The sequence below is a fragment of the Oncorhynchus keta genome, chromosome 3 (genome assembly GCF_023373465.1).
Source record: "Oncorhynchus keta strain PuntledgeMale-10-30-2019 chromosome 3, Oket_V2, whole genome shotgun sequence".
Lineage (NCBI taxonomy): Eukaryota > Metazoa > Chordata > Actinopteri > Salmoniformes > Salmonidae > Oncorhynchus > Oncorhynchus keta.
The window spans coordinates 4,426,461-4,441,722 of record NC_068423.1 but is presented as its reverse complement, the minus strand read 5'-3'; the positions used below and the strand labels follow the sequence as shown (position 1 = coordinate 4,441,722).

The following is a 15,262-nucleotide window of genomic DNA, read 5'->3' as shown; positions in this document are numbered from 1 at the left end:
CCAGGGTTCTTTTTGTAACATCCTTAAATTCTAATGTTGGTTGATTCAACACCAGGAAGAGATATCTAACTTTGTTCAAAGAGGTTATCAACTTGCTTCCTGGACTGAGCAGAAGTATTAGTACACAGTTGTCATTTATAAATAATAAACTACCAGTAGTTTTCACTCTTACAATCACAGTAGGTAATATGAAATATGTAGCCCAACCAGCCACAAGGTGGTATTATTCATTTTTTGGGGTTGTTTATACTGCCATCTTGAGGCCAGGTGGGCTATGAAATATGTAGACAAATTGAATATGTAACGATGTTGTTAAGAGATGTCTCCATTTTGAGATCGTATTGTATAGAAACAGAGTCCTGTTTTGGCATTGCCTTCATTTTAGCTTCCAGTGAACTAAAATAACTCCCACAGTGACTAACGCAAAGGGTCGACTTGCCTTGTTTTGGATTCAGACAATATCATAAGGTGAATGTCAATGGTTTATAAAAAGCACATGGGGAACAAAATAATAAAGCAAATAATATGATTCAGAACAAAACTGTTTTTAATCCAAGTCCTCTGTTACTATTCCTGAAACCCTCTTCCCCCACATATCACTTCCTCTGGCTTTCAGTGAAGCCACACACAGGGGGTCTACTTCAGGGGGGCAAGATATATATATATATATATATATATATATATATATATCAGCAATAACAGAACCTTGAGGAGAGGCATGAGTGACACATACTCTTCATTGTTCACATGCTCACATACAAAGGCGTGGACAGAATTTAGAATGCAGACACGGTTACATGCATACAAAGTGCACATAACTATGGCACAGCAAACACATGGAAAGAGTCATACTGTGTATGAATTCAAGCTATTACAATTGAGTTGCCAAATGTTTAGTTCTAGAGAGCAACATAGGAAAGGCAGATGGTTAAATGTGGCAAAGGAAATGGTAATAAGTTACCAAGCCTACAGATTGTGTAATGGACATACACAAACAACAAAATGACAAGGCAGGGTGTTACATACATGTAAGGCAAAAGTGGAGAGAAAACATTCTCCAGAGTGGTGTGGTAGCATCTCAGCATCGAGTAGTGTGTGATATTGAAACCATGGGTGCAATGCATCCAAACACATCCAAAACTGGGGGTGGGGCACACACAGTAAACCAGGTGTCATCAGTCACCCCCTGTGTCTGACCCTCACTTGTTAAGTACAATAGGTTCACTGCACAGTACACTCCCCCTGTCCACAACTCTATACTTCTATCCTATTGTCCTGCTCCCATCTCTCCTTCCCCCCCCCCCTCACACAGAAAGGCAATCAAGGTGAATAAAAATAAGACTTCCATTAAATGATAACACCCCCCCCCCCAAAAAAAAAAAAAAAAAAAAGTGATCATAACCGAGAAAACCAATCAACACAATGTCAAATAAATCCTAAATGGCAACAAATACAAAATCTCACTTGAAAATCCATTTTAAAAGAATATCAACTAAAAGAAGCAGCAATGGAAATGGCATAGGCGCAAAAAATAAAGGTGAGATGGTGAGAGAGAAAGAAAAAAAAGTCCGCTGGAATGGCCTCCAAACATACTCCCTGGTCCCCCTTCCCCCCCACTCCAGAACAATATGCTGGCACCCCCACCCTGACAGCGGGCACCTCTCTCCCTGTGTATGTAAGGCCACTTTTGGCACAGACAGACTTGGGCACATGCAGTGTTGTGCCAAGAGTGGATTCCACTTATGGGTGGTAGTGGAGCCATCTGGTGGCTGCAGCTTCTATAATGTAAACTTAAACCGTGACCTCATGGACAAGAGGGTTACGTTTATTAGGGCACACCGTTTCTCATTGGACAAGTTCAGATGGAACCTGTCCGTTTTAGACCACTTTCTTCCGTTTCGTGCCTATTGAACATGACCCAGGAATGAAGGCCCGTTTTTGATCACTTTCAAAATGTCTGCCCCATTTTGACACAGCTAATGTGTTCCGTGCCTGTTATGGGACTAACTTCAAGCCTACGATGCCTATTCTGTAGAGGCCTTCAATCAAATCGATATGCATGCGTACGATTGCCGGTGGATACCCAATGTGCATCGAGTCTACTGTGTAAATGTCCAGGATTCTATGAATCAATATAGTATTTAGATCAAGTTTGATAACAAAGGGGCCTTATTTCTCACTCTATACAAGGCAAAGCTTACTGAATGCAAACATCAATCAAGTCAAGAAAAATCTCATGTGAAAAAAAAAAATACTTCAAATAATTTCAACAACTCCCCAAAAAACATGAAACGGTCAACAACAACAAAAAGTCTATACTTTGATGGAATTCATAGATGCGCAGGTGCTGTGCAGGTAGCCATGGGGACTGAGCTCCACCCCATTCTGGTGTCCGGCTGCCTTGATTGGTGAGTGAGGAAAGAGGTGGGGTTAAGTGGTGACGAGCTCCTGCTACTCCAGTTTCACACCAGTCTTCTCTGTGTTGAGTAGATGGAGACTGTCGTCTATCAAGAAACTGTCGAGGGGAAGAAGAAAAAAAAAAAAAGAGACAAAGTTGGTTTTGGAATAGAGGTGCAAAACAAATGCAAGCCTAGATGTTGGATGATGGTTGTGTAAAGGTTGAAAGGGAAGCTATTGAAAGGTTTCAAGTGCTGTCCTTTTATGGATTATCCACGAGGACGACTTTTGGAGTAGGAAGAACATGAGTGAGCTCTGTTTATAGCTTTCAAAAACATGAAAAAGTGCTCTGTAGAGTAAGTGGGAGCAAGTAGCCATTACAATGAGCCTGTCCTCCCCATTTCTCTATCTATCAGCTTCCACTGGAATAGATCGATAGACAAGAGGTATACGTGCCTGTAAAAGAGGAAATGCACAGGCACAGTGCTGAGGTGCCAGACTGCATGGGCATCCAGGACCCAGAACAGCGGCGGGAAGTCGAGCAACTCCAGCAGGGCCAGGCCATGGAGCAGCACCACCACCACGCCACACTTCCACCAGTAGGGCAGTGTCCGCCGGTTCTGCCAGCACCAACACAGCCACCACAGCAGGTTCACTATGCCTGTGGGAGGGACAGGGAACAGGAGATGGTGGAGAGCGGCGGGAATGAGGAGAGAGAGGGAGGAGGGGGTAGGGGATAGTGTGGTAGGGAAAACGAGAGAGATTGAGACTGACCGCAAGCAGGGAAATGCTAAAGTGAATATTACCATGGGAACAATTGACTAGAATTAAATATTTGTATTTTTTGCTTGTTATGGATTAAGGTACGGTTAAGTGTACCTATGGTGGCGTTGGCAGCCATGTTGTAACCATAGTCGAAGCTGACGAAGGTCAGGTAAGACACATGGGAGGTGAAGGCCAGGATGAGCAGAACCCCTACCATGCTGGACACCCCCGGCCTCTTCAGCCCCAACGTCCTGGGGAGATATAAGGGTCAATGTCATAAAATAATAACCATACAGAGGTTAATAATCACCTTTCATATTTTCCTTGTGTTTACGAGCCATCTATTAACAAACCCTGGAATAAAGCACTTTATGGAAGGAAATATTTGTTGCCAACCGCAACAGCTATGTATGTATATTAACATAAGATAAACATAAATATTATAACTCACGGCTTATTGAGGTCGATTCTATACTGATGCAGTTTGTCTTTGTCAATGATCCTTCAGTGTTTTTACTGTATGTCATAGGGGTTAATCAACAATATTCTTGAGGAAAAAGTATGAGGGGAAAAAAAAGCCTGTTTTTAAACTTACCTCACACAGCATAAGTAGATGGAGTAGAGGATGACAGCAGATGCACAGAAGTAGTCCATTTTCTTGAAGAAAAGGTAAATACAAAACAAATAGGCAAATATATATTTTGCTTATAAAACGGTTAGTTCTGACCAACAACAAAAAACAGTGAAGAGATCACCCTCGACATCAAGGGATTGGTGATGAGGTCTTAGTTATTGACAACAATCCATGGCAAATGCCTGTTAACAGTTCCATCCAAATTATTACGCTGCATCCTAATTCATGAATTGAAAAATGTTCATAGAAAATAAATAGGTCGTTTTCAACTCGTGAATTCAACACCACAAAATTGGTGACTGGTAGAGAGAGGTCGATCTGAATCGGACTGATGTAATCTGAGGATCATACATTTTAATGGCAGTACAAGACAACAATGTCATTAGACCCTAGAGTTTGGTTCATCTGATTAGCTAATTGCCTGTTTGTTATAAAAGATTGAGTGGAAGCTTTCTCTTGTCCTGGCAGATGGTTTGGCATTGAATGAATCACACTGTAGCTTAAAGTATGTTCTAGCTGCCCGCAAATCCAAACTGATTGTCAGGGTTGGGGCTTTTATTCCATCCAAATTTCACTCAATTGAGAAAACAAACTGCATTTCCATTGAGAAATGTGTCCAATTCAACAGGAATTGAAGAGGAATTGATTTCTACCCTGGTTTCTCAACGTATGCTATGTGTCACAGATGGCTATACCCTAATTGTAACACATGCTGTATTAACCACTTGCTGTATGAAGGTTAGGTAGGTTATGATAGGTTTTGACCATTACCTCAGTGAGATAGGTGTCCCGGGTGTGGAACACTGTGGACCAGAACCAAGCATTGAGAGAAACCTGAATAAAGAGAACTTATTAAAAAAAAATAGTTTACATAAGTATATTTTAATATGAATAAGCAAAAAAAGGTTAAATTAAGTTTCTGAAAACTTACATACACTCAAATGCACACAGTACAATGTATAGGAAAATGCTAAAATGGTGTAAGTCTTGGTGGACCTCTGTCTTACACACGACACACTCACGAAACAAACACAGTCAAACACACCAGAGAGAAGGCGGTGATGGTGTAGTACATAGGGCTCTGGCGTGGCACAGAGCTGCGGTAACGCAGCAGCATCAGAAGGCAGGCCAGGCCGTTGAGCAGAGAGGCCAGAGCAGATGCTGGCTCCTCGAAGCACAGGAACCGCGCAAATGGCCACTGTAGAAGAGAGCAGGACAAAGAAGGAAAGAGTGAGACAAAATAGAGTGAGTGACTTCTAGTCTTTCATTATCCCCATATATATAGCCTAGTGCTTCATTTCCAAACCTCTCCTTGAGTACCCCCAAATCGTTCCACTAATTTGATATATTGCAGTACTAGCGCATCCAACTAGTCAAGGACTTGAACCACTTGAATTAGCAGGGCTAATACTGAACAAGGGCTGCTAGTTAAATAAAACGCAAACATACACTACCATTCAAAAGTTTGGGGTCACTTAGAAATGTCCTTGTTTTTTAAAGAAAATCACATTTTTTGTCCATTAAAATAACATCAAATTGATCAGAAATACAGTGTAGACATTGTCAATGTTGTAAATGACTATTGTAGCTGGAAACAGCAGATTTTTTATGGAATCTCTCTATAGGCGTAGAGGCCCATTATCAGCAACCATCACCCCTGTGTTCCAATGGCACGTTGTGTTAGCTAATCCAAGTTTATAATTTAAAAAAGACTAATTGATCATTAGAAAACCCTTTTGCAATTATGTTAGCACAGCTGAAAACTGTTGTTCTGATTAAAGAAGCAATAAAACCGACCTTCTTTAGACTAGTTGAGTACCTGGAGGTTCAGCATTTGTGGGTTTGATTAAAGGCTCAAGATGGCCAGACAAAGACCTTTCTTCTGAAACTCGTACGTCAATTCTTGAAATCTGAGAAAGGAAGGCTATTCCATGTGAGAAATTGCCAAGAACCTGAAGATCTCGTACAATGCTGTGTACTACTCCCTTCACAGAACAGCGCAAGGCTCCAGTACACAACTGAGCCAGAGGACAAGTACATTAGTGTGTCTAGTTTGAGAAACAAACACCTCACAAGTCCTCAACTGGCAGCTTCATTAAATAGTACCCGCAAAATACCAGTCTCAACGTCAACAGTGAAGAGGCGACTCCGGGATGCTGGCCTTCTAGGCAGAGTTGCAAAGAAAAAGCCATATCTCAGACTGGCCAATAAAAAGAAAAGATTAAGATGGGCAAAAGAACAGACACTGGAGAGAAGAACTCTGCCTAGAAGTCCAGCATCATGGTTTCCAGGTATTTGATGCCATTCCATTTGCTCCATTCTGGTCATTATTATGAGCCATTCTCCCTCAGCAGCCTCCTATGATTGATACACTATCCAAAGTGTAACTTCACCATGCTCAAAGGGATATTCAATGTCTGCTTTTTAATTTTCTATTACCCATGTGAGGCATTGGAAAACCTCCCTGGTCTTTGTCGTTGAATCTGTGCTTGAAATTCACTGCTCAACTGAGGGACCTTACAGATAATTGCATGTGTGGGGTACAGAGGTGGGGTAGTCATTCAAAAATTATGTTAAACACCATTATTGCACACATAGTTAGTCCATGCAACTTATTAACTGACATGTTAAGCACATTTTTACTCCTGAAGTTATTTAGGCTTGCCATAAAAAAAAGGGTTTGAATACTTATTGACTTAAGAAATATCAGCTTTTCATTTTTTATTAATTCGGCAGAAATTATGAGTTAAATTCGTTCTTTATTTTATTTTTTTTTCGCTGTAGAAAGACGCAAACAAAACGTGGAGCTTGCCAGTCGAGTGATGCTAGCCTCTTGTAACTACCCATCCCGGATCCGGGAGCGTTGTTATCAACTGACACAAATTAGCATAACGCAACGGACATAAATATTACTAGAAAATATTCATATTCATGAAATCACATGTGAAATATATTGAAACACAGCTTAGCCTTTTGTTAATCACCCTGTCATCTCAGATTTTGAAAAGATGCTTTACAGCCAAAGCAAGACAAGCATTTTTGTAAGTTTATCGATAGCCTAGCATAGCATTATGCCTAGCTAGCAGCAGGCAACCTGGTTACGAAAATCAGAAAAGCAATCGAATTAAATCGTTTACCTTTGATGAGCTTCGGATGTTTTCACTCACAAGACTCCCAGTTAGATAGCAAATGTTCCTTTTTTCCAAAAAACATTATTTTTGTAGCCGAAATAACTCCGTTAGTTCTTTACGTTTGGCTGAGAATTCGGCCGGAAATTGCAGTCACGATAACCCCCGAATAATATTCCAAATTAGCTCCATAATATCGACAGAAACATGGCAAACGTTGTTTATAATCAATCCTAAAGGTATTTTTCAAATATCTATTCGATAATATACCAACCGGGACGGACAGATGGCTTCTTAGTAGGAAAGAGAGAAACAATGGCCGCATTTGTGTCTTACGCACAAAACACTGAGACTCCAGCTGACCACTGACACAATGTTGACGTTCAGGCTCATTTTTCAAAATAAAAGCCTGAAACTATGTATTGTGACACTAGACACATTATAGGGAAGCCATAGAAAAGGAATCTGGTTGATATCTCATTCACTGCTCAATAGGGACGCATAGGAACGCAGCGCTTTCTAAATCAGAGTCCCTTCCTGATTGGATTTCTCTCAGGCTTTCGGCTGCAATATCAGTTCTGTTATACTCTGCCAATATTTTTACAGTTTTTGAAACTTTAGTGTTTTCTATCCTAAGCTGTCAATTATATTCCTGCCAAAATGGCTTGTTTACTCTGGGAACGTTATTTTTCCAAAAATGAAAATAGTGCCTCCTAGAGTCAACAGGCTAGCTAGCCTTTGATGTCAAGGCCACGAGTGCCTCGAGGGATAGGAAGAGTTTCGCTGCGGGAGAAAGTGACGTTAGCAGTGAGTTAAAAGAAAGGAAAAAAGGGTCTGGGAGTAAGGGACTGTCTGAAAAGTGTGAGAATGAAAAATAAACCGAAAATGTCTGCATTGATTGGAAATATAGGGACATTTGATGAATCTGTGGAACAATGGAGTTCTTACACAAAACGTTTTGAGTACTTTGTGTTGTCAAATGAAATTAAAGCAGAAGTCGTTGTGCCAACATTTCTGACTGTTATGGGAGGAAAAACATTCAATCTACTACCCAGCCTAGTAACGCTTGAAAAACTTTGTGATAAATCATATGATGAAATTGTGGCTACCTTAAAAGGACATTCTCCCAAACCACTGATAATCGCAGAGAGATTCCAGTTTCATAAGAGAAATCAAGGGGAGGGGGAAATCAATCTCACAGTTTGTGGCTGTATTGAAACAGTTATCTGAACACTGAATTTGGGCGATCAATGAGTGACACTATACATGAGTGTGTGGCATGCGCAGCGAGACAATTCAGAAACGCCTTTTGACTGAGAGTAACTTAACATTGCAGAAGGCAATAGAAGTGAGTACGTCAATGGAAATGGCAAATAAAGACGCACAACAGCATAAGGTGTCTACGTGGTTAAAAAAACAAGGCAGGGGGTGGCAAGCCATACTATCGCTGTGGGAAACCAGGTCACCAAGCAGAGGAGTGTTGGTGCAAAGACTTAGACTGCAGAAGTTGTGGAAAAATGGGTCACATCGAACAAGCATGTAAAAACAAAAAGACAATCAAACAAAAGTACTGAACAAAGGAAAAGCGACTTCAGGAAGTACATAAAATGGAGCACACAAAGGATGAACAAAGTGATACCCTGTCTGAAGGGGAAGAATTTTTGCATGTTTTGTCCCTTTCAGACAAAGAGCTATGGACCAGATACTGAGCGGGCTCACTGGGGTCCAATGTTACCTCGATGATCAACTCATCACCGGCAAAGACGAGCAGGAGCACCTGAGAAACCTGAACGCTACACTACAGAGATTGGAGTACGGTCTGAGGGTCCGGAAGGACAAATGCTAGTACGAGTACCTCTGTTGAGTATCTGGGCCACGTCATCGACAGTTCGGGGCGCCACAAGGCGCCATCGAAGGTGAAGGCTATTGCGGAAGCTCCTTCCCCACAGAACGTGAGACAGCTGAGATCATTCTTAGGACTACTGACATACTACGCAAAGTTTGTGCCAAACCTAGCTAACATGTTAAAGCCACTACATTAACTTTTTAACAAAACCAAACGGTGGAATTGGACAGACAGACGTGAGGAGGCCCTCAAGAAAGTGAAAACAGCCTTAGCTCAGTCAGAGGCCCTAACCCACTTCAACCCCAACTTGCCATTGCAGTTGGCATGTGATGCATCGCCTTATGGCGTTGGTGCTGTTGTCTCACACATCATGCCATCAGGTGAAGAAAGGCCAATTGCTTTTGCATCACGGACCTTAAGTAAAGCCGAGAGCAATTATGCACAGATAGAGAGAGTGAAGCACTCGCCATTGTGTTTGGAGTTAAGAAATTTAATCAGTTTCTGTTTGGCCGACGATTCACACTGCTGACGGACCATAGACCCCTCCCCTCCATCTTTGGTCCCCACACCGGCATTCCGTCGCTTGCAGCCAGCCGCTTGCAGCCAGCCGCATGCAGCGATGCGTGTTATTGTTATCTGCTCACCAGTACGATATCAAGTACAGAAGGTCTGAGCAACACTGCAATGCAGACGGCCTCGCAAGGCTTCCCTTACCTGTCGTACACACTGAGCACTCCCAGACTGAAATCTTCTACTTCAAGGAAGTGACGAACGCCCCAGTTACATCTGTCCAAGTGAAAAGGTTCAGCCACACTGATCCAGTGATGTCTGAGGTCGTGGACATTGTTACTCGTGGAAAACGAGAGATGTCGGACAGCCTACAACCTTACCTAGTGAGGAGAAACAAGCTCACAGTTCAGTTTGGATGCTTGCTATGGGGTTTTTGAGTCATCATAACGCCGCCACTGAGAAGGCAGGTGCCTGAAGAACTCCATTCAGGGACTGTGGCATGGTGCGAATGAAGGAGATTACACACAGCTACTTTTGATGGCCAGGTCTGGATGCAGCTATCGAAGACAAGGTCAAGTCATGTTTTGCATGTCAAAAGATGTGGAACATACCTCAGCTAGCGCCACTACACCCATGGGACTTCCCAGAGGAGCCTTGGCAGCGAGTCCACATAGACTATGCAGGCCCACTGGAGGATCGTATGGTCGTAGTTGACACTAACAGCAAATGGCCTGAGGTCACAGTGATGAAGAGCACCTCAGCGGAGAGAACCATCGAAGAGCTACGGTCAATCTTCAGTCGCTTTGGCTTGCCAACGCAACTCGTTCGTGATAATGGCCCCCAACTGGTGTCTGAAGAGTTCCGGTCATTCACGGAAGCAAATGGAATTCAGCACATCAAGTCAGCGCCGTATCACCCTGCAACAAACGGCCTCGCTGAAAGGTTTGTCCAAACGATAAAGTCTAAACACCTTCCTGTTAACCTACAGAAACACTCCCCACGCTACAACCAAAGTGGCACCCGCGTCAGCCATGATGAAAAGACAGCTTTGCACGCGACTCGACCTCCTGAGACCTCCAAAGACGAGACAGGTTGTACAGAAACAACAGAGAGCACAGGTGGAGAGACAGAGCAAAGCAAAAGAAGCTTTACATAACCTACATTACTCATCGCATATGTATATACTGTACTAGATCTGTACTAGATCTACTGCATCTTGCCTATGCCCTTCTGTACCATCACTCATTCATATATCTTTATGTACATATTCTTTATCCCTTTACACTTGTGTGTATAAGGTAGTAGTTTTGGAATTGTTAGGTTAGATTACTCGTTGGTTATTACTGCATTGTCGGAACTAGAAGCACAAGCATTTCGCTACACTCGCATTAACATCTGCTAACCATGTGTATGTGACCAATTTGATTTGGAGAGAGAGTTCTTGCTCAGAACTACTGCAAAGGTCCAAAGTGGATACCAGCCACAGTGGTTGCACAAACAGGGCCTGTGTCCTACACAGTTCACACACCGGAAAACATCATCTGGAGGAGACACGTGGATCAACTGTTACCAGGAACCAACCTCAGAGATGACTCATGTCAAGTGACAAACCAAGATCAGCTACTGGAGACCTACCATGACTACGAGCTATCACCTGAACATTCACTGCAGCAACCTACAAATGTGGAAAGTGCTCCAGACTCAGAGCCAGAGTGCCAGCCAGAGTGCCTACTCAGGGTACTGTTGCACCCCAGTCTGGGCATACACCATCACCACTCACTCAGAGATAATGTTACTGTAGACTCACCTGTATGTCGTCATTACCCTGCAAGAGAAAGACGACCCCCTGACAGGTTGACTATTTAGTTCAGACTAACCTCAGACATTGGGGCAGAATACACCCCTGGGTTAAGTCTGGGGACTGAGGCAGTCAACACTCTATCCCTAGTTTAGAAAAGGTTATTCTGAAAAGAGAATTTATTTACATTAAGAGAACTTATATTAAAAAGAAAACAATAGGCAAAACAGTGAATATTTACTTTTTCCTTACGTGTGATCAAAGGCAAAGGGGGAGGAATATGTTGTGTATTGATATTCTAGGTTTGTCCCTTTAGGGCACCTGTAACCCCTTGCTTACCTACGTTGAAATGCTTTGAATGTTCTTCCTGTGAAACGCATTAAACAATTCCCACGTTAATTTCTCCTCCCATCTCATGTCCTGTCCTTATATTAGTTGTACAAGTAATACAGTGTGCTATACAACAGAAATCTCTAATATAAGTAAAATAATTTGATAGGTACCTGGGGCTGAGTCAGTAATAAATCTGTGGAACAGTTGAATTAATATTACCCTTGTCTCTACAGATAGCCAGCCTAGATGCCTAAATTGCTTCAGTACAATTCTCACCAGCTTGTTTTGATTGGTCTGTAGCTTATTCTTTAGATGTTTGGGTCTGCTGGTTAACCATGATGTGCACACAATCAAAAGTGACACTGAACTAGCACACCTGCCAGAATCCTTAGGGTGTCACTATCCAAATATTTGGATGTCCCAAGCTAGGAATTTACATTTTTTTGGTTTAACATTGTTAAAACCTTCAGGACCAGTCTCACCGGTTAGGTACCAATTCAGTTCACACTCATGGTAACTGACTTGAGATTTTGTCCCCACTTTGACACTAAAACCGAGGGATTCGGTTTTTCTAAGATGCAGAAAAAGGTTGTTATCCGAAAGCCATTTATTGACACTGGATAACTCTGCACTAAGGATCTCACGGTAAGGTTGACCATAGAATGCATAGAACCATACCTTTCCATGGAACTGTGGGATGCTGTAGCCTTCAGCCTGGTACAGTCCCACTGTTTGCCACATGCACTGGTACCGGCAGTCATCACGACACGTCCAGCCTGGACAAGGGACAGAAAGTTGGGAGTTAGACAAATACATGTAGTAAAGAGAGCGCGCACACACACACACACACAACGAAATCAAATGGGCAGTGTTCAAATGCAACAGTCTATGGGTTCACTCTTCTTTTTTTACTCTGAACTTGCTTAGCAAAGAATAAGAGGCTTTGGTGGTCGTTCCTGGCAATCTACAGCAGTAAACCAACTTATCTGATGGAACACAGCACCATAATGTTCATTGACAGTCTAGTTAATTGATTTGACAGAAGCCAAATGGGCTAAGGCTTGTTGCATCACAAATAATTCATTAGCAGCACCAATTCAAATGCTCAACTGGCTTCAAAACTTCACGCAGTACCTCGTGCAGTGATCACCAAAATGGAACACTGTCTGTCTGAGTATACGAACAGCTAACCAATGCAGAACAGCCAAACATGCATTTAAATGACAGCATTTCCACACTGATAACGAAATTGGTTAGCTAGCTACGATATCAGTGGATGCTTCTCTAGTAGTAACGTTAGATGGCTGGCGACTGGTTCCCCAGCGCGAGCTAGCTGGTGTTTAAACTTCCAGAACGTGACAGCGGCAGAAAACCCTCACCTGTCAGCGCCATGTAAGGCGCCTGTGTAGACTGAAAACCTCTTAGCCGAGCTCCGGTGCAGTTGGTCCGGACACATTGCGTGACACAGTCTTGGTAAACTGGCTCCTTGTCGCCTTGGGAGGCATTCACAGCAGTCGCCGAGAGCAGGAGAAGAGCTACGATTGCCAGGGCAGAGTAGATGACAGCTGTGCAGGGGGGCAGTGGCGAGGCCATGGTCGAAGAGTTGGCACGGGGTAGCGACCGCAGCGGCATTTCATGTCACCCAGAGCCGACAACAAAAGGCCCAGCTTTCCATGCCCAGATCACCAGAACATCTTTCCACCTGCGGTAGTTGAGTAGGTCCCGAAGTGTCTTTGCGGATCACTGCCCTATGGGTCCACTGTGCACTGCTGTACTTTTCACCCCGCTCCTGTCGTGCAGTTTTCCAAATACCGGACCAGGAAGTGTGAATAAACATGCGCACTGCGCATGCCGGTGGTTGATAACGAAAAAAAGACTCGAGTCAAAGATTATTTTTTTCTAACTAAACCAAGATACCATAGCAGGTCGTTTCCAATAGGAGCAAATGAGTCATAGTGGGCAGAGCCAAGCACGAGTTCCTATTGGCGTGACATCTGCATTTTCCCGTTAGGGGACGCCTACTTTAAAGTGCTCTATTTGTCTTTGCGCACCTTCAAAACAACGCGATATTTTCAAAATCTATAGAATTTAGTCCAGTTCTGTTCATAACAGATTTGGGGAATATTAAACTGCCTTGAGATCAAATGTTTCATCGATGAGAACATGCGCAGAATGTCGGCCCAAATCCATTTCCTGGCACTTCGGCTTCCTCTCACTACCATATTGTGTAGTGAGTGGAAATGCAAGCGGATGCTTCCCATTTATACATCTGTCTCATTGTTCTATCTGTGCTAAAATACCACAGAATGAGTAATAATACTCGTAAAATTTAGCGGTCAAATAGGGAAATGGTTCCAATCGTTTTTCACCGTGGTAAAATTGGTTTGAGTTTCGATATTCGCCATACATTCGGACCTTCAATAGGTCGCGAACGATTTCAACTACATACCTCAGGGTTGGCTCTTTATGAAGGAAAAAAGGTGTACAGCGTTGCACAGGTCTTATTTTCCCGATTCCATCCCGAGTTTCAATCATCACAAGGCAAAGGTGTAGGCAGCCTGGCACACAGTCAATGCAACTATACTGAGCAAAAATATAAACGCAACAATTTCAAAGATGTTACAGTTCATATAAGGTAAACAGTCAATTTAAATACATTTATTAGGACCTTATCTGTATTTCACATGACTGGGCAGTGGCACAGCCATGGGAGGGCATAGGCCCACACACAGCCAATCATAATTTGTTTTTCCCCACAAATGGGATTTATTACAGACAGGAACCCCACCCAACCAAATTCTCTATAATGACGTTGGAGGCAACTTATGATAGAGGAACTAACATTCAATTATCAAATCAATTTTTATTTGTCACATACACATGGTTAGCAGATGTTAATGCAAGTGTAGCGAAATGCTTGTGCTTGTAGTTCCGACAATGCAGTAATAACCAACGAGTAATCTAACCTAACAATTCCACAACTACTACCTTATACACACAAGTGTAAAAGGATAAAGAATATGTACATAAAGATATATGAATGAGTGATGGTACAGAACAGCATAAGCAAGATGCAGTAGATGGTATCGAGTACAGTATATACATATGAGATGAGTAATGTAGGGTATGTAAATAAAGTGGCATAGTTACAGAAGCTCACAGAACAGGGCTCCGGGCAGCCGAGCGGAAATGGAGGAAAACTCGCCTCCCTGCGGACCTGGCATCCTTTCACTCCCTCCTCTCTACATTTTCCTCCTCTGTCTCTGCTGCTAAAGCCACTTTCTACCACTCTAAATTCCAAGCATCTGCCTCTAACCCTAGGAAGCTCTTTGCCACCTTCTCCTCCCTCCTGAATCCTCCTCCCCCCTCCTCCCTCTCTGCAGATTACTTCGTCAACCATTTTGAAAAGAAGGTCGACGACATCCGATCCTCGTTTGCTAAGTCAAACGACACCGCTGGTTCTGCTCACACTGCCCTACCCTGTGCTCTGACCTCTTTCTCCCCTCTCTCTCCAGATCAAATCTCACGTCTTGTGACGGCCGGCCGCCCAACAACCTGCCCGCTTGACCCTATCCCCTCCTCTCTTCTCCAGACCATTTCCGGAGACCTTCTCCCTTACCTCACCTCGCTCATCAACTCATCCCTGACCGCTGGCTACGTCCCTTCCGTCTTCAAGAGAGTGAGAGTTGCACCCCTTCTGAAAAAACCTACACTCGATCCCTCCGATGTCAACAACTACAGACCAGTATCCCTTCTTTCTTTTCTCTCCAAAACTCTTGAACGTGCCGTCCTTGGCCAGCTCTACCGCTATCTCTCTCAGAATGACCTTCTTGATCCAAATCAGTCAGGTT

The 15,262-nt window shown here is 43.1% G+C and overlaps 1 protein-coding gene across 1 annotated transcript; it reads right to left on the bottom strand.

The window, feature by feature from the left end:
* Positions 1 to 524: 524 nt before the first annotated feature.
* Positions 525 to 13,558, bottom strand: pgap3 (post-GPI attachment to proteins phospholipase 3). The gene is made up of 8 exons (XM_035745675.2): positions 12,791 to 13,558; positions 12,090 to 12,187; positions 4,842 to 4,994; positions 4,568 to 4,630; positions 3,758 to 3,819; positions 3,277 to 3,413; positions 2,854 to 3,058; positions 525 to 2,515 (listed from the first exon to the last, which is right to left on the bottom strand). Exons 1-8 carry the CDS (start codon positions 13,041 to 13,043, stop codon positions 2,452 to 2,454), a joined length of 1,035 nt encoding a protein of 344 aa, XP_035601568.1. The 5' UTR covers positions 13,044 to 13,558; the 3' UTR covers positions 525 to 2,451.
* Positions 13,559 to 15,262: the final 1,704 nt, after the last annotated feature.